Here is a 25,218-nt window from a genome sequence, read left to right as displayed (position 1 = left end):
AAATAAGTATGAAATATTTTTAAATATTAAACAGGAAAAAAAATATTTTACTTGAAAAAAAATGTTGGCGGCAAATATTGTGTGGAATTCCTCTTATACTTTTGTACAAGTTTCAACCAAAAATTATATGCGAATATTTAAACAAATTAAAGTTGTACTTATTATTAACTGCTTGTAAATTAAAGTTTATTCACCTTCTAAGGAATTTTCAAAGAATAATTTTCGCAAAATAAATTTTAATTTTTAGCACACCAACCCCCTTGTAATGTACCTGGAAAATGTTTCAAAAATGCAAATTATTATTTTTTCGCTAAATTCATGCCGATAACGGTATTTATAAGAATTTATTTAACATTAGTTATTTTTGTTTGATATGTGACAAGTTTATAAGTATGATTTAACTGATTTTTTATTGTTTAAAAAATTATTATTTGTTAGTAATATTTTTTCCTTAGTAACCGCGCAAATTTATTATTTTGTGGAATTAATGGCGCATTTAATGAATTTAAAGAGTACAATTATTTTAATAAAATATATTTTACAATTATTAAAAAATTAAAATCACTTATTCTCTTTTCATTTTTAATTCAGAGGAAGAGTCAGAGACAGAAGAAATAAAAAATGTTAACCACTTGAAGCATCGATTCTGAAAAGCTTCCAATTTATTCTCGTGCACTGATTTTAATGAGATATGACCTATAAATGAAGAAGGGAAGCCTGAATTAAAATTCTTGAAAACTGTTCTTGAGTAGTGTTGCATTTGAATAAAACAATTTCTTTTTTCTAATAATTATTTAATAATTATGTCATGGAATATTTAAATATTATGTCATGTACATATTTTTATGGAATTATGTCATGGAAATGGAGGAATTCATGGGATTGGATGAATTCACGGAATTTATGTAATTCACGAAATTCACAAATTCATTGAATTTATGAAATTCGCGAAATTAAGGGAATTTAGGAAATTTAGGGGATTTATGAAATTTGTGAAATTCATGTAATTCGCGAAATTCATGCAATCGAAGAAATTTAAGGATTTTGTGTAATTCAAAGAAATTACAAAATTCCCGGAATACGCTTAATTTATCGAATTCACGAAATTCGTGGAATTTAAGAAATTCAAGAAATTCACAGAATTGACCCTAGTCACGGAATTGACAGAATTCAAGGAATTCACAGAATTTGTGTAGCGCCAGAAATTCACAGAATTCGTGCAATTCTCGAAATTAACGTAATTCAAGGAATTAACGAAATTCCGAGAATTTATGAAAATGAACGAATTCGTGAAATGTAGGTAATTTTAAAAATCATGGAATTCAAGGAATTGCCGAAAATTATGGAATTTAAGGAGTATACGGAATTAATGGAATTTACGGAATCCAAAGAATTTACAGAATATATGGAATTCATGGAGTTCGTGAAATTCATGGAATTTGCGGAATCCGCGAAATTCGTGAAATCGTAGAGATTCAGGAAATTCGCGGAATTAAAGGAAGTCCAAAAATTCTTGGAATTCAAGAAAGACACGGAATTTATGGAAATCATAGAATTCCTGAGAGTCCGTGAATTCCATACATTGCGTGAATTCCTTCATCTTATTGAACTTAAATTGCACGAATTAGTTAAATGCTATGAATTGCAGAAATTCTGTGAATTCTATGAATTCTTAGACTTCCGTGAATTTCGTGAAATCCATGAATTCCGTGATTTCCATGAAGTACGTGTATTCTATGAATTCTGTGAATTCCGTTGAATCAATGGATTCCGTGATTCCCACGAATTCCATAAGAGTCTATGAATATAAATATGATTATAAATAATGAATATAAATAGTGAATATAAATAGAATAAATAAAACAGTATAAATTTCAACAACGAAATATAGCTTTTGAACAAAATAGTTCAATTTCCAACCAAACAGTTGTATTTTTAACCATGAAAAAAATTTTATTCTCTTTTAGACAGCAAAATATTAAATTTAAACAAGAAGCAAATTTTCTACGAAATAGAACAATTTTCAACCAAAATAATAATAATAATTTTATTTTCAAACGTTCAGTGTCATATTCATTTGAGAAAGAGAAAATTTTCTCCAAAACAGATTTAAAAAAATGCTTAAAAAAATTAAATTATCATCCAAGAAAGATTCCAGTTTATTTTTCTGAAAAAATATAATTATAAACAATAAGTTAATTTTATGATAAATGTTCGAATTGTTATACAAAAAGTATTACTCTTTTACAGGATTGTTATTGTCAACTAAACAGCTACATGTTTGTCCAAGAGGAATGAAAATTCTATTAAGACAGGTGAATTTTTAAATAAAAAAGACAAATTTAAAAAAAAAGAGTTGAATTTTTATCCAAAAAGATGTCAATAGACTTTTGAAATAACATGAAATGTTGAAGTATCGGTCCACAAACTCACTTAAACCGACATCTGTTAGAAAATTATGAAGTACACAAATAAAAATATTCAATTTTCAATAAAAAAAATATTGAGGCAATTAAATAATATAAAAAGTATCCTATCCTTTAAGTTGGACCCAATTACACACAGTATATAAAATTTCATAGAGATCGGTTAAATAGTTTCGGAGCTTAGTAGTAACAAACATCGTGGCACGGGATTGGTGGAATGGTAGCCAAATATTTCTGCCCCCCCCCCCTACCCTGCTCTTGCTGTACGTAATTTCTAGTTTCCAGAAATAATAAGATATGAGACTTAAAAATAATGGAAATTTATTGGATTTAAGATAAGCTTTGCAGGGTGTAAACTTCATTGTCCAAAATTCTTAGATTTAACATTCAAATAGCAGCATTTTAATCATGTAATATTTTTAAGATCGGATCTTTTATAAATGGAATCAGACAATGTTTCAGATACGACATACAAATCTTTAAATTTACTCATTTATTTTAAAAAATTTCCCTTCTATAATAAAAATGAGTTTTAAATAAAAACTTAATATTTCAACAAAATAAATAAATTTGCAAAAAATAATTAAATTCTGAAACTAAAAAGATGAATTCTCAACAAAAAAATGTAATAGTTGATATTCCAAACAAAAACGATGAAGTTTCATTAACAAAAATTCATTTTACAACCAGAAAAACGAATTTTCAATAAATAAAGATTTTTCAGTCATAAAAGGCAAAACAAGTTTACCTAAATTGTTGAATGTTCAAGCCAAAAGACGAATTATTGTACAAAAGTTCAATTATGAACGATAAAGAATAGTTCAGCAGAAAATAGTTAAACTTTCACCAAATATATAAGCCTCCATTTAAAAAGATCTTAACGAAATAGTTTATTTTTTACCCAGGCAGTTGAATTTTTAATACAAAATATCAGTTTTCAGAGAAAAAATTAAACAATCCACCAAACAGATGAATTTGCTACTAAAAATATGCATCTTTGACAAAATATTATTACTTAACAAATTGATTTAAACAAAATATTTGAATCATTATGCAAAAAATATTAATTTTCAATCAAGCAGTTGTATTTAAATCCAAGAAATACGACATTTCTACTAAAAAGATAAAGTTTTGAATTGAAGACAAATTTTAAAAAAATATGTATTTGAATTTTCGTACAAAAAGGAATTTACTTTGACTCTTCAACATTAAAATATGAGTTTCGAAAAATAAGTTAATTTGTTATAAAGATTTTCACCCTGTAAAAACAAATTTTCAACAAAACAGTTGAATTTTCAAACAAAAGGGATGATTTTCACAAGACTATTCAATCTTTTTTTTTTTTTATTTAAACTATTCAATCTTCAAACAAACAGTTGCATTTTTAACCAAGAAAGATCTTATGTTACTGAAACAGATGAATTTTTAAATGAAAAAGAGAAATTAAAAAAAAAACAGTTGAATTTTTATGACAAAAAATTTTGAGTTGACTTTTCAACATCAAAATATGAATTTTAAACAACAAGTAATTATTCTATGAAATAGTTGAATTTTAAATAAAACATTTGAGTTTTCAGCGAAAAAGGATGACTTTTTAACAATATTGTTACAGTTGCAACCAAACAGTTGCATTTTTATTCAAGAAAAATGAAATTCCTGCTAAAGCAGGTGAATTTTTATATAAAAAATTCACATTTTGAGGAAAAAAAAATTAAATTTTTACCGACAAAATTTTATAGTGGACTATTAAATACGAAAATATAAATTTGATAAAACTCAATTTTCTATAAAATAGTAGAATTTTTAACTAACCTGTTTAATTTTCAATAGAAATTGAAATTAAAAAAAGCAAATTTTCAAAAAACAGTTGAATTTTTATCCAAATCAGATTTTCATTTGGCTTTTCAAGACAAAAGTAAATGTTTTTAATGAAGAGTAAATTTTCTACGAAGATACAGAAATTTGCAACACAACAGTTGCATTTTTAACCAACAAGGATGATTAAAAAAAAAAATTCGAGTTTTCAAACAAACAGTTGCATTTTTATTTAAGAAAGATACAGTTTAGACAAATTTTTACAAAAATAGATGAATTTTCATAAAAAATTTAAGTTCACTTTTTAACACCAAAATATCAATTTTAAACTGCAAGTTAATTTTCCACGAAATAGTTGAATTAAAAAAAAAACACCTAATATGTTTTCCTGACCATTAATAATTAACGATCAGAATTTTAAATTTATAATATTTTTAAAATATCATCTTTTATAAACGAAATAGAATAATTTGAAATTAAAATATTACAAATTTCTTTGGTTTGAGAGTTTTTGAAAGTTATAAAAATTCCCTGAATTTTTAAAAATTTGTGTTGGCTAAATTAGTTTCTTACTTAACAGGTTTCTTTGGCGCGTAAAATGAAATTCATAATAAATTTCTGTATACTTAATGTAAGTTATTTTACCATTCAAGAATTTGAAAAAATTACGTGCATGAAAATAGCCCCCCCCCCCTCCCTCTTCTTTCGTAACAAATTCGTAACAAAAAAAAGCTTATTCATTCGAAGCGGCTCTGTCTCGGGTTTGCTCCCTACCACCGCCAACATTCAAACCGACCAAATCGATATTTCTGTTATTTAAATGTTTACAAAACCTCCTTGTAAAACCTGAAGGGTTTTCGAAGTTGTGTTTCTTTTTTGTTTTCACCAAGGCGTTAACCGAAGGGTCACATTTTTTAACAGAGCTTAACATTATACCTATGGATAATTTATTGTAACAAATCTCTTTAAATTCGCATCTCCCAGCTGCTACTAAAATTCGATTATGTCATCTGAACGAGAGAATGTTATGACCTTACATTTATCAGGTTTAATAGGTTGCTCATAATCTTAACACCACTTGTAAAATCTTGTCAATTTGTTCTGTACCCTTATAGAAACTCTAATGGCTAATATTGTTTCAAAGGTTTTAGTATCGTCCGCAAACATTTATTATGATGTGAGATAACCAGTTACAAAATCAAAAACCAAAAAAAAACAGACGAGTAACATTGGAATTGAAACACAAGAAAATAAAATAACACACGAATAACAATGAAAGCTACAAAAATAGGTGTCGACTCAGAACTACCTTTTTGGTGCCGACTGAGGACCAGTTTTTAGTGCCGACTTAGGGCGACCTTTTCTTGCCGACTTAGGACCGCTACGAATGTTTATAATTTACATTCTATTACGTAAACGAAACAAATCCGAATGAAAAATACACTATATCAGGCGAGAACACAAAAGCACAGAAATCAACGCACTTCATCGATTGAACTTTTCAAAAGATTTACGCTCCTGTAGCTGCTTCACAAGATTGGAAGATAATTAAATTCCCTTTGATGTCTACCAAACTATCATACGAAACAAAGGTTAAATGGACACCTGACCCATTTATGAGAGTAACTCTATTTAAATTCGCATCTTGCGGCTGGTACATTTATTAGAGTTAATGAGTTGCTTATAATTTTTTCGCCACTTCTAAAATCTTTTTAATATTTTCTGTAGCCTTATACAAACTTTAATGGATAATATTTTTTTGAAAGGCTTTGCCATCGTGTGTGTATTTCACATAAGGTAAAGATCTTAAATTAGAACCTACACGTGTAGTAATTCAAATCAAGGGGCTAGTCGCGTCATCTGACAAGCCCCCGACCAGTAGCGTCACCGTAGATTAGTCGGGGGCTAGTCTGGTGACCCGACTTATCCGAGTCGGGGCCTGATCGGGTACTACTAGGGGTCATATAATAATACATCCGCGTGGAATATTAACCAAACTCCTCAAAATTTGTGGAACATCCCCTAAAAGTTTATCAAAATACTTCTTATTTACGGAAATCTTCATAAGCTTTTTTGAAATATTTAAAAGTGCTCAAATTTACCCAAGATTTAATGGGGAACATATACTACACTTAGAAATACAAAAATTTATGTAACTAAAATTTCCCAAAATTTGTGGAATATTAATTTAAAAAACAAATTCAGCTGGAAGGTAGCAATGGAACAGGTTCGCCTCGACTGATATTTTGACAACAAAAAGCCCAATTAGTTCCCGATTAGTCCCCGACTGGGTACTTTGTCAAAATTAATAACCCGACTAGCCCCCGATTGGTGCCCGACTTGTAATAGGGCCAAGAAGGGTTATTTCCACACGGGCATCGGTACTTTTCCGGTATAAATGCTTTAAATGAGTAACCTGGATATTGGTTCACATTTTGCCTACATTTAAAAAAAAATATTTGCTGAAGTATTTTTGCATTTTGTAGGGTATTCCAACGTTAATCATCGCAGTGGCAGGTATCGATGATGCAGCTTCCGTTGCTATCTATGGAATCATCAAGAGCGTCATGTTCTCTCACGACGCACTTTGGTATCAAATTCTACAGGGACCAATTGCCATTGTTGGTGGGCTTGGTTTCGGAATCCTCTGGGGATGGCTTGCCAAGTACGTGCCAGAGAAAGGCGACGTAAGTGTACTTGACCTTCTTTCTTTGATAGCTAAAATCATAAACCTTAGGGGCCTTACTTAAATTAAACATGATAGGCCCTCTCAAAGATCCTCCCCCCCCCCCCCAGTAACAAACAGTGTTGCTAAAGAGCAAGAAAATCCGAGGAACGAGGCGAGACGGGGCGAGACAAGCCTACTGTCTCGATATTTCTCGTCTCGTTTGGCCTTCCTCGTTTCTCGCCTCGGTCTTTTGCCACTCTGACGGGCCAATGCTACATCGCGTTCTTTAATGAATAATTAAGTCGAAATATGATTTCATATTATACTTATCTGTTTATTATTAATTAATTTGATATCAAACGCGCCTATCTTTTAATTTATTAAAGCTTTAACTTCAGCGGATTAGTGTTTCTTTTTGTTACAGTAAAACATTTATTTTGTCAATTATAATAATGGAGTATATGAAACAGAAAAGTAAAAAGATAGGTATATTTTCAAGTAATTTGGAGTTTAAAGAATCGAAGGTGCATACGTTACTTGAACCACTACATATTTTTTAAATTTTTAAAAATTTTAATGTGCAATAAGTACTAAATAAGTCAGTAATAAGATTCATATAAAATCATATTATGAGAGCACAATTGGTTTTATAAATCAGCCCTTCGAAATTCATGTATGTATTTCTTTATATTCACGTATAAAGATAAAAAATGTTATGAAATATCATCGTCTGAGCTCAAGAAAAAGACCCTTCGGTACAGAACATTTGGTTCGGGAAATGTATGGTAATGACAAGAGTACATTTTTGTTAATATACTACTAGATTTTCTGAATAATATATTTTCGGATTTGTTTTATTCCAATACATTTGATAAAAAAACACGATATTTGTTTATTTGTAAAAACGTTTAGAACATAAATGTGTGTACATTGAAAAGAAAATATGCATCCGAAATATTTAAATTTGTCTGAAATCTTTTGCAGTTTTCTGAAATTTTTCAAATCTTTGAGAAATGGTTAAATCGTTTAAAATCTTTATGAATTTCTTTAAATTCTTAAAAGCATGTAAATTCTACGTGAGAATTTAAAATTTGTGTAAGACTTTCAGGAATCTTTAAAAGAATTGCAAATCTGTAAAAGATTTGTGATACTTTTTAAAATATCTGAAAAAATTTTAATTCTTTTAAATATTTGTAATTTATTCCCGAAAGTTGTCGAATCCGTTTGAAATCAGTGGAACATTTAAAATTTCTTAAAATCTTGTAAACTATTTTTCAATCGTTAAAAAAAATTGTTTTAAACCTTTTGGAATTCTTTGAAATTTATGAATCCTTTGAAATATTTGTAAAATCTGTATAAAATCTGTTATATTAATTTGAAAAGATGAAAATCTTTGAAATTGTTGTGTAATCCTTCGAATGTTCAAAAACTTTGTGAATTCTTTGAAACATTCGTAAAATAAGCGTCCCTAAATTTTTGGAATTTGTTTGAAATCAGTGAAACATTTGAAATTTTTTACAATCTTGTAAACAATTTTACAATCGTTTAAAATATTAAAAATATTTATATAATCCTTTAAACGTGTCGATATCTTTGTGAATTTTTTGAAATCTTTCAAAATATGTAAAATGTATATACCTGGAAATAAAAAAAATCTAGAAGCTCTGTAAATCATTTTTTCAGCATAGAAAAAACTTTTTTATGTTCAAAATATACTTCCAAGAAAATTGAATTCAGATCGTAAAATGACGATTTGCTGAATTTTTAACATTGACTCTTCATCCTGGTGGATCTGATATTTTCCATTTTTTAAACATAAACTAAACTTAAAAAATGTTGTATATGCTGACGAAAAGTATTCATAATTTTTAGAGCTTCTATATTCCTTTTAATTAATAAATAAAGACAAAATTAAACTTTTTTCAAAGACTCTTCTATTCTTATAATTGACAAAATGTATCATTGAAACAAAATGACATACTAATTCAGTGAAGTTAAATCTTTAAAAAAAATTGGAAAATAGTCGTATTTGATATCAAATTAATCAGTAATCGACAAAAAATTATAATATGTAATTATATTTGGATTTTTACGCAATTTATAGTTTCGAAAAATAATAAGATATGGAACTTAAGACTAATGTTAATTTGTCGTGCTTCTTATAAGCTTTGCAAAACAAAAACTTAATCTTCAAAATTCTCAGATTTTTTTTGAAATTTTTTTTCATTTTTCTGACTATTAACACTTAAATTACAGTATTTTAATCATATAATAGTATTAAGGTTGAATCTTTTCAAACGGAATAAAACAATGTTTCATATAAAAAATAAAAATATTTAAATTTACTTATTCATTTTAAACAAAAAAAATTGCTTTTTCATCATAAAACATGAATTTTTAACAAAATCCTTAAATTTCCAATGACATAAATGAATTTTCGAATAAGTATTACATTTTCTACCTGAAAACATGAATTAAAAAAAAACTTTATTAGTTGATATTTCAATCAAAAAAGATGATATTTTATTCTAAAAATTAATTTTACCACTAAAAAACAATCTTTTAATAAATAATTATTTTTCAGTAGTAAAATAAAAAAAATTATGACAATTGTTGAATTTTTAAGACAATACGATTTTTGTGCACGAAAATTGAATTTTTAACTGAAAAGTTTGAATATTCAGCGATAAACTAATAATTCGGAACAAACAGATAAACCTGAATTTTTTTACTAAAAACATGAAACTTCGATAATAAATTATTTCTTAATAAAGTAATTCAAACAAAATAATTAGATCTTCAAGCAAGGAAGATTAATTTTTTAACCAAACAGATACATTTTTAAATCAAAAGACAAAATTTCCAAAAAATATATTGGAATTTTCATACAAAACAGATTTTATTTTTACTTTTCAATGTTAAAATATGATTTAAACAAGAAGTAAATTTCCTATGAAGGGACTTGTGTTTTCAACGAGCAAAGACGAAATTTCAACATAACAGTTGCATTTTTATCTGAAAAAAATTTTAGTTGACTTTTCAACATCAAAGTATGAGTTTTAGACAAGTAAATTCTCTACGTCATAGCTGAATTTTTAAGAAAACATTTGAGTTTTTAATTGGAAAGGATTATTTTTTAACAGAATTGTTGAATTTTTAACGAAACAGTTGCATTTTTATCGCAAAAAGATAAAATTCCTACTAAACAGATGTGTTTGAAAAAAATTAAAAAGTTTAATGTTTTACTAAAAAATATTTTAGTAGACCTTTCAACACCAAAATATAAATTTTAAATTTGTAAATTTTCTACAAAATAGTTCAATTTTTTACCGGAAAGAGTGAATCTTTAACAAAATTGTTGAATTCTTAACGGAATATTTGCATTTTTACCTAATAAAGATACAGTTTCTACTAAAATAGATAATTTTATAAAATAAAAACCAAAATTAAAAAAAAAATTGAATTTTCATCGAAAAAAAGATTTTAATTTGACTTTTCAATATAAGAATATGAGTTTTAAATCAGAAGTAAATTTTCTACGAAGATATTTGAATTTTCAACAAAACAGTTGAATTTTCCACCAAATAAGGATTACTTTTCAGCAAAATTTTTGAATTTCCAAATGGACGATTGCATTTTTATTGAAGAAAGCCGCATTTTTTACTGAAATAGAGCAGTTTTTGGTTTGTAGCGTTCAAAAAACATTATTTTTTTATGGTTGTTGGTATAATATTTTAGGAATATATCACAGATTTCTCGCTCGAAATAATTGTGGATATTAGTATCTATTTTAATATCTATTTTATTCACGTAAGTATAAATTTTTGAAGCCCACAAAATGATTTGGTAAGGTTAACGAATGAATTCTGTTGATCCATTAAAACATTTCATGTAACCTACAAAAGAAGTTGGTTTAACCAAACAAGCAGTTTATTTTTTAAATACTATAAACAAAAATGTCATTTAGGATTTAAAAAAAAAAAAAATTTTCTACTAAATCATGTTGCAAGTAACTTAGTGGTAATTTTTCACTGTGAAAGTGTGTTACAAACTCTCAATTTTTATTCTTATGATCAGATTCTTAAATAAATAGCAAGCTTTAGCTGTTTTATGGGCTAATTAATGGTTTTTTCGTTGTCATTTTTTAATTGTGTTTTGCAGTCACAATTATTATTATTAACTTATAATAACGATTATAATTAATATTACATAATAACATAATAAAGGCGCAGAAACAGAATTAGAAAAAAATTTATAGTTTTCAATTATTAACAATAAATAATGTGCGAAATTAAGCTTTTCTCTCAACTTGTAAGTAAAGTAAAAGTTATTATTAATAATAAGTATTAAAAAATTAACGACTAACTAGCTGCTTGTCCAAGCATAAAACAGCTACGGCGGATTATTTATTTATTATTTGTCAATAACAATAACAATTGAGAATTTGTAACACATTTTCTTGGCGAATCATTACCATTGAGTTATCTGTTACATGATTTAGGAGAAGAAACAAATTTATCCTTTAGAAAATCCTAAATTAAATATTTGTTTCTGATATTATTGATAAAAATAAACATCAACAATTAAACACAACAATAAAATTCCCTATGTGCTAAGGGAAAACAAGGTTTGTGTGTCAGCATCCGAAAAAAAAGAAAATATTTTTTTTTATAAAATCACTTAATATCTTGCTTACTTTTTTTATTAATTAATTAAAAAATTTAAAATCAATGTTTTTCTCAATTTCAGCGGATTTCAATTTCTTTATTTTTTACAGTCAACACAGCAATTTCTTCACTTCAGCTCAAACGATAATTTTTATGATTTTTGTAAACCAAAATGGTAGACAAAATGCATTATTCGGGTATTTTTCAACAACAAAATAAAAAGTTTTCAATATCAGTCATTATAATTGGAATTACTATTATAATTTCAGCAAGATTTAGAAGGTTTTACTATAATAATTTAAGAGCTAGGCTTAATTTTTATGCTAAAAAATTTTTTTATTATTGTTATAAGTAAATATAATTAAAAATGCATAAATCAAGCATTTTCCTAATCACATTTTTTCGTTCTGACTGCTGATAGTTCTACTTCATTACTCCACAATAACACTCATAATTTGCAAAACAGTCACCATAGACGGTTGAATCAAATTTCTATTTCAAAAAAATTTCTTTTATTTTTCCAGAGCTTCCAAATACTATTAAAGCACTTTCCTTAAAAAAAAATCCTTTGGCAACAGAGCTCGCATGAGTAACGCATTTTTTACTAAGTTTGTTTATAATATTAACGAGAATCATTTAAGGAAAATTTTCTTCCTAAAAATATTTTTTTAACCAAAAATTTTTTTTAATATCCGAATTGTCAAATTTTTGAAAATTTTAAATGAATAAGAATCTGCCAATTAACAATTCTTGCACTATTTACGATGAACGAGAATTATTAAAAAAAGTGAAAATCGGTGAATATCTTCTATTATCTATTTTTTAAAATAAAAATTCAAGATTTTGAAAATTTTTAAAAAATATTCCTATTAATTTAAACAAAAATATTTTTTGGCCATCAAAATTTGAATTTTTATCTTCTGAGAAAATCCCAAAAATTTGTTATAATGATCATGTAAAGGTTTCAAAAGGCAATTTTTTTTTATCTTGACTTTTTTTCATACCGTGCGCGTGCGTTTTTTGTCTGAAAATTTTGATTTTCGATTGATTTTGAAAATTTTGAAAATACTATAACTCTGAGAATTTTATTTTTATTGAAAAAAGCCATAAGGATAAATTGTTCATCCTTTTTAATACTATAAATATCTGTACATAGAATTTTCATAATTCGAAAAAAGTGGTCTCAAAAATTTTCAAAATGCGCTCTCTTTTTTAATTTTTGTCCAAACTGGTTGAAAAATGTATGTCACAAAAATTTACCATTATAATAACAAATCGTTTAAAAGCTCCACTCGACGAAAAATAATCTAAAGTTTTCTAAATATTGTATTTATTTATGGAATATATTTCAAATGTGGCGATTCCAGATGTCACTGGATCTTTTCACAAAAAAAGGGATAGGTTGAGCTCCATCCAATTTAAAACAGAGAATCGCCAGACCGAAATGTCGGATTAGAGTAAACCCAAATAATCCACAGCAAATAGATTTCAAGAGTGTATCTGGAACAAGAGAACGGTTTGAAATCAGATTTTTGGCAAACAAAAATTTCTAAATACAATTTTATAATTTCTCATAACGGGAATTTGATATGAAATTTGTTAATTTTGAATATTAAACAATTCCGATTACTATTTAATTGTTTTTGGAGAAAGCAGAAAAAATCTGCCTCAGCGCGGATTTGAACCGGTAACCGCACTATAGATAAATGGCGTAGTTACTTTTCGTTAGACTTTTTTATAATGGATTTCTAGATTCAAATCCGGACGAAGACAGATTTTCTCTCGATCATCTCAAAATAATAGAACAATAATCGATAAAATCTAATATTTAATATAAAAAATAAATTAACCACACGATCATTGTTTAAATTAGATGAGCAGTATTCATTTTTTAAAAATATTATGTCGTTGAATAGCAGCATTATCGGGACTTTTTGTTGTTAAAGAAAAATATTTCTGATGTCAACCCAAAACATGAATTTTTAAACAAAATTATTTATTTTCTACTGTAAGAGAGAAATTTTTAACAAATTGCATAAAGTTTTAATCAAATAGGTGAATTTACAGTTGAAAAAATTAATATAACTGTCAACCAATTAGGTGAATTTCCAACAAAAAATATGCATTTTTTTCTTTTTTCTTTATTTACCTCTTTTCTTATTTTTCTCGTTAACCTCTTAAATATAAAGTTAATTAATAAAGAGTAATAAAAAATTGAACTATTTTCGGTTTATTGTTAATTTTGAATTTTAAAAAAATCTTCTATTACATTTTTGTTTAAGAATTCAGCTTTGTTGCTAAAAATTTTATTAATTGGTTGTCTTCTTGATTTGAAAATTGAACAATACCAAAGAAACTTTTTTTAAACACGAAATTCTCCGTTCGTTGAATGTTTGACTCTTTTATTCTAAACTCTTCTTTTTCGTCGGAAAATTTATCTCTTTGGTTAGAAATTGCATCTTTCTTGGTTTAAAATTCAACTTTGTGATTAAAAATTAATCTGTTTACTTTTACTTTATGTTAAGAATGCACTTTTTGAACTAATTCGCTACATATTCATTTTTTCAGTTGAAGATTCATCATTTTATATTAAAATTCACTTCCTTGATTATAGATTTAACTATTTTGTTAAAAAGTAGTATTTTTGATTCCAAATGAATTTTTTTTCAACTGTAAATTTAACTAATGCATTTCTTTTTTGAAAATTCTTCTCATTTCGTTAATAATTTTACCGTTTGTTTGAAAATTAAATTTGCTTTAGAGAATTCATATTTTCGAATAAAATTCATCTGTTTTGTAGAAAAATTTCTTTATCTACTGCGCCATTTTTTTTAAAGAAAATTTAACATTTTATTGAAATTTTGTTTTTTTTTTATTTTAAAATTCATCTTTTTTTTACGTAAAAGTGCAGGCTGGTTGCTTGAAAATTATTCTATTTTGGTTAGGGATGTGACTATTTTGTTGCAAATTTCTTTTTTGTTTCTGTTTGAATTCAATTGTTTTTTATTGAAAACTAAAATATTTTTGGTGAAAATATTCCTTGTTACAATTGTTTTTGAAAATTAACTCACGTGGATCAAATAAATAATATTGCTTCATTAAAAATTAATTTGTTTCGATTCAGGATTCAACTACTTTGGTGAAGTTTTGTTTTTCATGTTTGAAAATTAAATTATTTATTGTGACAATTCATATTTTCGGATTTCAATTTTAACTCTTTTTGAAAAAATTCTTCTTTTCGACTCGAAACTTTAAGTTTTTTTACAATATCTTTTTTCTTTATTGACTCTAAAATCTTATTTATTTAAATTTTAAATATTTGTTTTAAATTTGTATTGTCTTTAGACTGAAAAATTTTATTTGGTTAAGGATTCAACTATTTTCTTAAAAATTCGTTCTTAGTTTGTACATTCATGTCTTTTGGTACAAATTTCACCTTTTGTGGTGGAAAATGAAACTGTTTAAGTAAGAATTAAGCAGGTAAACAATTTATTTTTTCATAAAAGTTTCATAGTTATATTATTATAAAAATTAAATCTTCTCACTTGAAATGTAAGAAATATAAACCTTTTGAAATTGAAACATAGAACTGCTTTTAAAAGATTAGAAAGAGATAAAATAAGAATTATTAAACTCTTTAATAAGAACTAGATAATGTGTTAAATTTCTGTAAACATCACAAATCTTATATAGCAATCAGGTTGAATTTCTGCTGTACTTTTTTCTATATCATAAAAGTCATTGAAAAATAAAAATAACCAGTATTGATAGCAGTTTCAAGTGAAGGGATCTGAGATTTTGCAGGGCCTTCAGCGTTTTTTTTTGTGCAGATTTTGGTGTGGCAAAAAATTTCAAAGAGCTAGAATTACTTCTCAAACAGTTCAAGATTCATTTTCCATACCCACGCGTGTAGGAAAACTTTAGCTTCTTTGCCTTTCGGCTTTCCGATTCCGAGCTTTGATATGAGAAACTTTTAGCTGAAAAGTTCACTCTTTCCTCATGACTTGCGAAATAGATTCCATGTGTTGAAAGCATACGAAATTACCATTTTAAATTTAATTTCACACTTTTTTGAACATTTCAATTCCTCGAAATATAGTCTCAGATAATAAAACATTTTTGTCTTTGTAATGAAACCCCAATTTATAAAGACAAAAAAAACTAAAGGAGAATGTTTCATTCCTGTAGATTTATTCCATCTCAAATCGAAATGGAAGGGAGTTTACTTTCTTCGTTATAGTGCTCTGAAAAAAATGGTTTAGCTAACCCAGCTAAACGTTTAGATGGATTTCGTCTTCTAAGAAAATATAGCTGTGTCACCTAAATTTCTAGCGGTTATTCCTAGCTGTTATATTAGCAACCATTAATTTGTTGATTAAATTATGTATTTAAAAGAGACATTCTCCCAAAAGCAAAGCATGCTTTTATACCTTCAGAATTTATCAATTAGTATGAATGAATCTGTTACGAGGTGGTAGAGAATTGAAATTCTTGGTTCACTCATTTTCATTTATTGAATAGACCAAGAAGAAATTGGTTTGTATACCATAAAGTCAAAATAGTATCATGAAAATTAAGCCAAAATTCGTTTGTTCTTTGTTAAACCTTTCTTAAAACATTCTGAAAACTTTCTTAATTGTAATTTAGAAAACAAATGCAATTGACTGAGGTTAATAAAACATATGATTTTCCTTATCATACAATTAAGTTGCTTTGATTCCGGTACAAATTTATTTTGTATTATTGAATTTAAATATGAAATTTTCCTGTAAACAAAGCATGTTTTAGTTCATTTATATAGAGTTTGAATTAATCTGATTTTTGATGGTAAAAAAACGGTAATGTTTCATTCAGTCATTTTAATTCACGGAAGACTCTATCAAAATGGATCGATCAGAAATGGCTTTGAGAACCATAAAATCAAAAAAGAATCATAAAAATGAATTCATTTTTTTTTATATTTGGTGAAGCTTTCATTTTTCAAAGGTTGTGGATCTTTAAATTTATAGTAACCAATAAACGTAGCTTAGAAAACAAATGTAATTGATTAGGTTCCATCGGATAGATGATTTTCCTTATTGTATAATTAAATAGTTTTGAATGCGGCACACATCTATTTGTTGATTCAGTTATTTGTTTAAAAGAGACCTCTTTTTAAAAGAAAAGATCTTTTGGTTTCTTGATAATGTTTAATATAGTTTCAATGAATAATGAATGATAGTGGGAAGCGATAATGTTTCATTTAGTTATTTTCATTTACAGTCTATCAAAATGGATCAATAAGAAATTGGTCTGAACACTATAAGAGTAGAAGAGAATCATGAAGATTAACACAAACTGTATTTGGTATGTGTTAAACTATTCATTTAATAAAACTTGCGAATCAAAATGTATAGTTATCAACAAATGTAACATAAAACAAAAATGCGATTCACTCGCTTCCGAGGAACAGCTAATTTTCCTCATGTTATAATTGTATCGTTTTGAACGTTGCACGAATTTATTTTTTGATTAATTTTTTTTTTAAGAAATATTTTCCTGTCAACAAATTATTTTATTGTTTCTTTAAAATTAGATTAAATTAATTTGGTTTGAGATGGTAGGAAATGCTAATGTTTCATTAGGTCATTGTCATTTTCTGCAGTCACAATCAAAATGGAAAAATAAGAAATTGATCTAAAAAGAATAAGATCAAAAAATAATCAAATTAATTCATGAATTATTATTTTTATGTTTTCTAAACCTTTCATCTGGCAGGAGTTGTTGATTGAAATTGATAGTAACCAATAAATGTATTTTAGAACACAAATCTGATTGACTTGATGTGATGAAACAGATGATTTTCCTTATGGTATAATGGAATCAGTTTGAATGCGGCATACATTCATTTTTGATTTAATCATTTATTTAAAAAAATATATGTTTGTATAAAGAAAACATATTTTGATTCATTGAGAAGGTTTAAATCAGTTTAAATGAATCTGATTCGAGATGGTAGGAAATGGAAATGTTTAATGTATTCATTTTTCTTCAGGGCAGAATATGAAGATTCTATCAAAATGTAACAATAAAAAGTTTCTTGCATGAAAAAATATTAACATAGAATCATAAAAATTAAATCCAACTTTATTTTTTATGTGTTGAACTTGTCATTTGGAAAGATGTGATGTTTAAAATGTATGGTAATTACTAAACTTAACATAGAAAACAAATGTGATTGCCTTTGTCTAATCAAACAGATGATTTTCCAGTTTTCTTATCATATAATGGAATCGTTTTGAATTTGGCACAAATTTATTTCGAGGTTCAGTAATTTATTAAAGTAAAACATTTTTTTTTAAACAACGAATGTTTTAGTTTCTTCAGAATCAGTTTGAATGAATTTTGTTTGAGATTACAGTTTGAATGAACATCACACGACATGGTCAGAAAAATAAATATTTTATTGAGTCCCATTCATTTATTGAATAATCTGAAGATGATATCAAAATAGATCGATAATAAACTGGTTGAAAAACAAGAAGATCATAAAATAATCATGAAAATTAAATCAAAATTTATTTGAAATTGGCTAAACCTTTAATTTGGCAAGATTTGTTGACTAAAATTTATACTAATCAATAAAAGTAGCTTAAGACACAAAAATAATTGATTTGATTCAAGGAAACAGATGATTTGTCTTCTTGTACAATTGAATCTTTTTGAATGCGGCACATGTAGAACATGAAAATGCCATTGAAATGTATTGATAAGAAATTGTCTTGAAAACAATAGGATCAAAAACGAATCATAAAAATTAAAACCAAATTTATTCTTAATGTGTTAAACCTATAATTGGGAAAGACCTGATGATCAAAATGTATAGTATTTAATATACTATACTACATATTTTGAATAGGCAAACATTTGTGTTCAAATTCAGTAATTTATTAAAATGAGACATTTCCCCGTAAACAAAGCATTTTTTTGGTTAATTTAGAATGAGTTTGAATTAATCTGATTTCTAATGCTAAGAAACGGTAATGTTTCATTCAGTCATTTTCATTTGCTCAAGAATCTGAAGATACTAAGAAAATGATTCTATTAGAAATTGCTTTGACAGCAACAGGATAAAAACAGAATCATGAAAATGAAATCGTTATTCATTCGTTATGTGCCAATATGGCATTTTTATGTAAACAAATAGTGTTTTTGTTCCTTTAAAATCAGTTTGAATTAATCTTGTTTGAGATTGTAGGAAAGACAATGCTTCATCTAGTTATTTTTATTTGTTCAAGATGCTATCAAAATGGTTCAATAAGAAATTGATCTGAAAAAGACAAAATAAAAGTTAATCATAATAATTAAGTTAATATTTATTCAATATTGGATAAGCCTCTTATGTGGCAATACCTGTTGTTTGAAATTTATAGTAACCAATAAACATAGCTTAGAATACAAATGTTATTGATTTAATTTAACCCAACAGATGATTTATCTTGTATAATGTAATCGTCCTGAATGTGGTGGACGTTTATTTTAAGGTTAAATAATTCATCTAAACGAGTAATTTTCCTGCAAAAAAGCATGTTTTGGTTACTTTAGGATCCGTTTAAATAATTTCATTTGAGATGCTAGGAAAGGGAAATGCTAATGTTTTATTAGGTCATTTTTATTTACTGCAGACTTCATCAAAATTCATTGATGATATATTGATCTACAAACAACAAGATCAACAGAGAATCATAATATTTAAATAAACATTTATTTGATGTCTGCTAATCCTTTCATTTGGCAATGGCTTTGGATTGAAATTTATAGAAACCAATAAACATAGCTTAGAACACAAATGAAATTCATTTGGTTCCATAGAATAGATTATTTACCTCCTTCTTTAATTAAATAGTTTTGAATCAAGCACACTTTTATTTTTGAATAAATTATTTATCTTCTGAAACTGAAATGTTTTATTTAAAAATTTTAATATACTGAAGAATCTCAAGATGCTATCAAAATACATCAATGAGACATTTTTAAAGCAATAATATCTTAAGATAATCATGAAAATTGAATCAAAATTTATTTTTATGCGTGAATCCTATTATTTTGAAAGAGTTGGTTATGAAAATTTATATCAATTAATAAACGCAACACAGAAAGCAAATGCGATTGAATTGATTAAATGCAATAGATTATTTTCCTCATGGTATAATGAAATTATTTTCAATCTCGCGCACATCCTGTAAACGAAGCATCTTTTAGTTTCTTTCGAAAGTTTGAATCAGTTAGAATGAATCTTGTGCGAGATGGTATGAAATGGCTCGGGAAATTGAAATGTTTATTAGTCATTTTGATTCACTGTATAATATGAAGATGCTACCAAACTGGATCGATGCGAGATTTATTTTGAAAGAATAAGATCAACAGATAATCATGAAAGTTAAATTGAAATTGATTTCTCATGAGTTAAATCTTTCATTTGGGAAGAATTTTGATTGAAATTTATAGAAATCAATAAACATAATTAAGAATACAAATTCGATTCGCTTAAGGAAGTTGTTGTGACAAAAGTCGTATATCTGAAAAATAGGTTTTTCATTAATTTTAAGGATAAAAATATTATAACTGATTGCAGCTAAAATTAAAATTTATTTTGTATGAAATACTGTTAAATTATCAACAACAACAAAAACATTGATCTTAACAATGTGTGTTTAATTGAATTTTTTTTCTGACCGTTGCTTCATAATAATTTTTGAAAAATAATTACATTTTGATCAATTACGGTTTATTTTTTCAGGACCAAAATTCTGCGCAAGAATACTGTTTCCAGTTTTAAAAATAAATAAATAATTAAAGAATATAATTAATTGTTTAAAAAGTATTTTGTGAACAAAAAAAAATTGTATGAACGATTTCAGCCATAGAAAAATGTAATTTCAAAATTGAAAAGACTAGAGTTGTAGAGAATGTTTGCTGTTCTAAATTTTAACGTTTTTCATGAAAAATAAATGTTTTTTATTTGAAATGACATCAGTTATAATATTTTGATTCTTAAAATCATAGAAAAAGAATTTTTCAGATATCTGACGTTTGTAACGACAGTTTTGGTTGAGGATTCAAATATTTTCCTAAAAATTCTGTTATTATAAAAATAGAAAATATGGAAGAAGCTAAATTTTTTTATTTGAAAATTCAATTATTTAGATAAAGATGCGTGCATTATATTTAAAATTCGTCCTTTTATTTGAAAGTTCAAATAACTAGTGAAAATCACCTTTTATGGATGAAGATTCAACTTTTTTGATAAAAATTCGCATTTTTGAGTTAAATTCAACGGTTTTTAATTCAAGCTTCAAATTTCTTCTCTTTGAGGTATCATTTTGAATAATATTGATTGAGAATCCACTTTTTTTTTAAACTTCAATTGCTTAATTGAAACTTAAATAACTTAGCAAAAATTAATTTTCTATTTAAATATTTAAATTTTCAGATAAAGATACATCTCTTTGGTTGAAAATTCTCTTCTTCCTTTTAAAAATTCCTCTTCTCACCTATACGCTGATATGTCCAAAAAAAACGAGGTTGATCCTACTATTCTAGATAGTAGGAATTAGTAATCAAAATAGAAATTTCATTTAGCCTTTCTCACTTACTGAAGACGCTATGAAATCGGATCGATAAAAACTGGTTTGAAATCAATAAGATAAGAAGAGAATCATGAACGTTAAACTAAATTTTTGTTGTTATTTGTTAAACACGCCAGTTGGGAAGACTTGGTAGATTCGGGGATGATAGTAATCAATAAACGTAACTTATAACAGACAATCAATTCACTTGGTTTCAAGAAACATTTAATTTTCCTTATCGTATAATTGAATCCTTTCGAATGCGGCACTTAGGAAAAATTTACGCTGATGAAAAGCTGACAAATCGAATTCGAGAATTCAACGGAAGGAAGGAATGAAGAAATTGAGACAACTGGGTTCCGATGGAATTAGGCTAGGTGGTGATAAAGTAAGGTCGAGGACCTCCCGAATCAGGCTGATCGTTTCATTAGCCATTTGTCTGATGCCTCTGGGTCTTCCCTAATGAAGCGTCGACGTCGACGTCGACGTCGACGGAAATGCAGGCTGGTCATTACGATCCGTGCGGAATGGTACGTGCGGTATCATAACCTTTCCGGACACTTCCGCACCTCGTAAAACGTGGTGAAAACTTTCGGAATGACATACCTGACATTGTCAGACCGGAAGTTTACCTACTTTTATGTACATTTTCCGGGTCCGTTTATTCAAACAAAAACAATCCAACTCAATCTCTGTGATGACCAATTTTATTTCAAGCCAGGAAAAAATTTTAAGAAAGATCAGAAACGAAAGTGAGAAAAAGTGATCATTAGGTCAGAATTCTTTTTTATTTAGACACATCTATTATTCTGGAGTGAAAATAAAGGTATACGGACATCACATTTTGACAATAATTTTTTTTATGTGTTACAATTATTTTTGAATTTCATTGTAGAATAGACCTGAGTGCCTTGTTTTTTTTTTGGGTATTGTATTTTTTGTTCGGAATTCATCTGATTTATTTCGAAAATCTTATATTTGGTTGGAAGTTAATTATTTCGTTGAAAATCTAATGATTCCATTTGTAAAAAATTCGAATAAGAATTCTAATTTTTTTGTTGAAAATTTGGTTTTGGGCTAGAAAAATTATTTTCTTGTTTAAAAATTCATGTATTTTGATTGCAATAGCGAAGTTTTTGTTACTGCTTAAACTATTTTGATTAAGAAAATAAAAAAGCTTATTTGTTTGTTGAAGATTTGTCTTCATTGGTTGAACTAGACAATTTTATAATTAAAAAAACAATTTTTAAATCTAAATTTTTTTTCTGTCTATCTGTTTTTTGGTTAAAAAATCGAGAATTCTGATTGAAGTTTAATTAAATTTTAAAAAGTGCATTTTTCTCATTCAAAATTCATCATTCTAATGGAAAATTCATAGTTTCAGGATGAAAATTGAATTTTTGTTGTAGGAAATTCGTATTTTTGTCTTAAAAAATAAACATTTTTTTTTAAGAAAATTAAACAATTCCATTCATAGAAAATTAAATTTCTTGGTTAAAAAATCGTCATTTTTGTTTCAACTTAAACCACCTTTTGAAAATTCATCCCTTTTGCTTTAAAGTGGAACCGTTTGGTTATTACTTAATCTGTTCTTTATTATAAATCAAATTTCTTTTAAACATAAATTATGAGACAATTTATAATGAATGTGTACCTTTTGGTTAAGAAATAAATTTTTTGGATTAAACCAAAACAATTTCGTTTTTATTATTGCATCTTCGTTTTGTTTAATGATTCATAATTCTAGTGGAAAATTCTTATTTTTGAGACAAAATTAAACTGCTATGTAAAAAATTCTTCATTTTGACTTAAAAATTAACATTTTGTAGAAAATTAAAACATTGCATTTTTATAAAATTAATCTTCTTGTATAAATAAAAACACCTATCAATTTACACTATAACTGTTTTGTTTAAAATTCATCCTTTTTGGTTATAATTGCAACCATTTGGTCAGTACTTAATCTTTTTTTATAAAAAAAAATTTTGTTTGAAATATCAATTATTACATGTTTTATTAAGAATTCATTTTTTCTGGATAAGAAGTCAACTTTTTGGATTGAAGTTATACTACTCTAAAAAAATTCATTCCTTTAGGTTGAAGATTCATGAAAATAAACTTTGTTGTAGAAAAGTTGTCGTTTTGACTTCATATTTACAAATTTTGTAGAAAATAAAAATATTCCATTTTTATAAAATTAGCGTTATTGGTTAAAAAATCATCTTTTATTTGAAAATTGAAATTGCTTTTATTTCAAATAACAATTTTTTTAAATGTATATTATTACATATTGTATTGAAAAGGTAAAAGTTAAACTACTTGTAAGAATTTTTATTTTGGTTGAAGAGTAATTATTTTAGTTAAAAAAAAAACCTATTTTCGGGGAGAAAATTAAACTTTCATCTTTTTGTCTTGAAAATTTAAGAATTTAGTAGCAAATGTATCTATTACATTTTTATGAAATTAAACCTTTTGGCTAAAAAAATCATCTTCTGGTAGAAAATTTAACTATATTGTTAAAAAATCGTTTTTTATACAAGATTAATATTTTCCTAACCTATTAATTATTTAAGTGTTTCATTGAAAATTTATCCTGTTTTGTTGAATTAAACTTTTTTTCTTAATTAAATTTGTTTGTGAAAATATTAATTATCACATGTTATGTTGAAAATTAATATTTTTCGTTGAAAAATAAACTTCTTGCTTTGAGGTTAAACTGCAATTTATAAAATGTTAAAAATTTCACTTTTTTAAAAGTTATTTTTTTAAATTTATGTAAAAAAAACTTTTTTATTGATTTTTTTAAATTCGCCTTTTTAAATTGTGTTCAACTAGCAAAAATTCGTTTTATGTTTAGTTTTTTAGTGAAAAATTTAACGACTTTATATTTGGTTCAAACTTAAGCTATATTCAGATTAAAAATTCAACTCTTGTAGTAAATTCATCTTTTTAGCTTAAAGATTGAAGAATGGTTGAAAATGACCTTTTCTTTGGAAATTTTTTTCTTTTCTTTTTAGTCATGTTTATGGTTGAAAATTTAACTCGTTCTTTGAAAATTCATCCTTTGCGTTAAGTATTCAACTATTTTGTTGAAGTTTCTTTTCGCTTAATTTAAATTTCTAGGTTGAAAATTCAAGATTCTTCTATAAAATTAGTATTTTTAACTTCAAAATTAATCTGGCATTTGCTGCAATTTAATCTTCTGTGTTAGAAAACTGAACCATTTGATAGAAAATGCATCTTTCGACAATGAAAATTATAATATTTTGTTAAAGTCATCACTTTTGATCAACTATTTGGTTTACAACTTTTCTTTTTTGCTTTAAAATAAACTTTGGTGCTAAAAATTCGACTTTCTGGAATGAAAAATCATCCACTTTCTTTGTTTTGATACAATGCAAATGAGGGCATCATAAAAATATTCAGCCACATAAAAAATGAACAAAGAATAAGTGAAACAACTCGTTGAACATACAGGACTATTTTCCAGTAAATCTAAATGGACCGCTTCCATGTGAAAACAGTGGAGTCGCAAGATGTGGAAGGGATGAAGACAAAAAAAATAAATGAAAACAGCAAACTGAGGCTCTTGGTGAGCTAGTAAATGTAGCAAACGTATCAGTAAGGTGGAACACTAGTAGGCGGGGCAGGAATAGGGAGACAAAAGAGAAATTGATTTCCTGACAATCGTCGCAATTTGCTTCCGTTTCGGCAAAGTGGCTCATTCGCGGCGAAAGGGCTAGGAGGGTGAACAAAGGAAAGAGATGCAAGAAGGGGAAAGATAGGATCTGGGGTAGCAGGTCAGTTGGAAAGGTTCATCTAGTTTCAGTCTTTTTCTGTTGGCGAATGGCGAGCTGTTTGTGTGCTTCAGCCGGTTGGCTAAACAATTTGAGAAGAAAAGGAAATCTCTAATGTTTCAAGCAAGCGCGGAATCACTGACAAGGAAACTATCCCAGGTGTCCCTCACCGATTTTGATGAAACTGCAATATGTTGTAGTACATCGAAAAATAAGAGACACGTATTTTTTTTTATC

General features: G+C 26.7%; 1 protein-coding gene across 4 annotated transcripts in view; it reads left to right on the top strand.

Moving 5' to 3' along the window:
• LOC117168279 (sodium/hydrogen exchanger 9B2) overlaps window positions 1-25,218 on the top strand; it is a 234,645-nt gene that overhangs the window by 135,824 nt on the left and 73,603 nt on the right. For all 4 annotated transcript variants that reach the window (XM_033353796.1, XM_033353794.1, XM_033353795.1 and 1 more), the window contains one exon: window positions 6,728-6,928. In XM_033353796.1, the coding sequence (XP_033209687.1) occupies window positions 6,728-6,928 (201 nt within the window). The remainder of the gene's footprint in view (window positions 1-6,727; window positions 6,929-25,218) is intronic.

The sequence above is a fragment of the Belonocnema kinseyi genome, chromosome 2, assembly GCF_010883055.1.
Source record: "Belonocnema kinseyi isolate 2016_QV_RU_SX_M_011 chromosome 2, B_treatae_v1, whole genome shotgun sequence".
Lineage (NCBI taxonomy): Eukaryota > Metazoa > Arthropoda > Insecta > Hymenoptera > Cynipidae > Belonocnema > Belonocnema kinseyi.
This window is presented reverse-complemented; position numbering and strand designations above follow the sequence as displayed.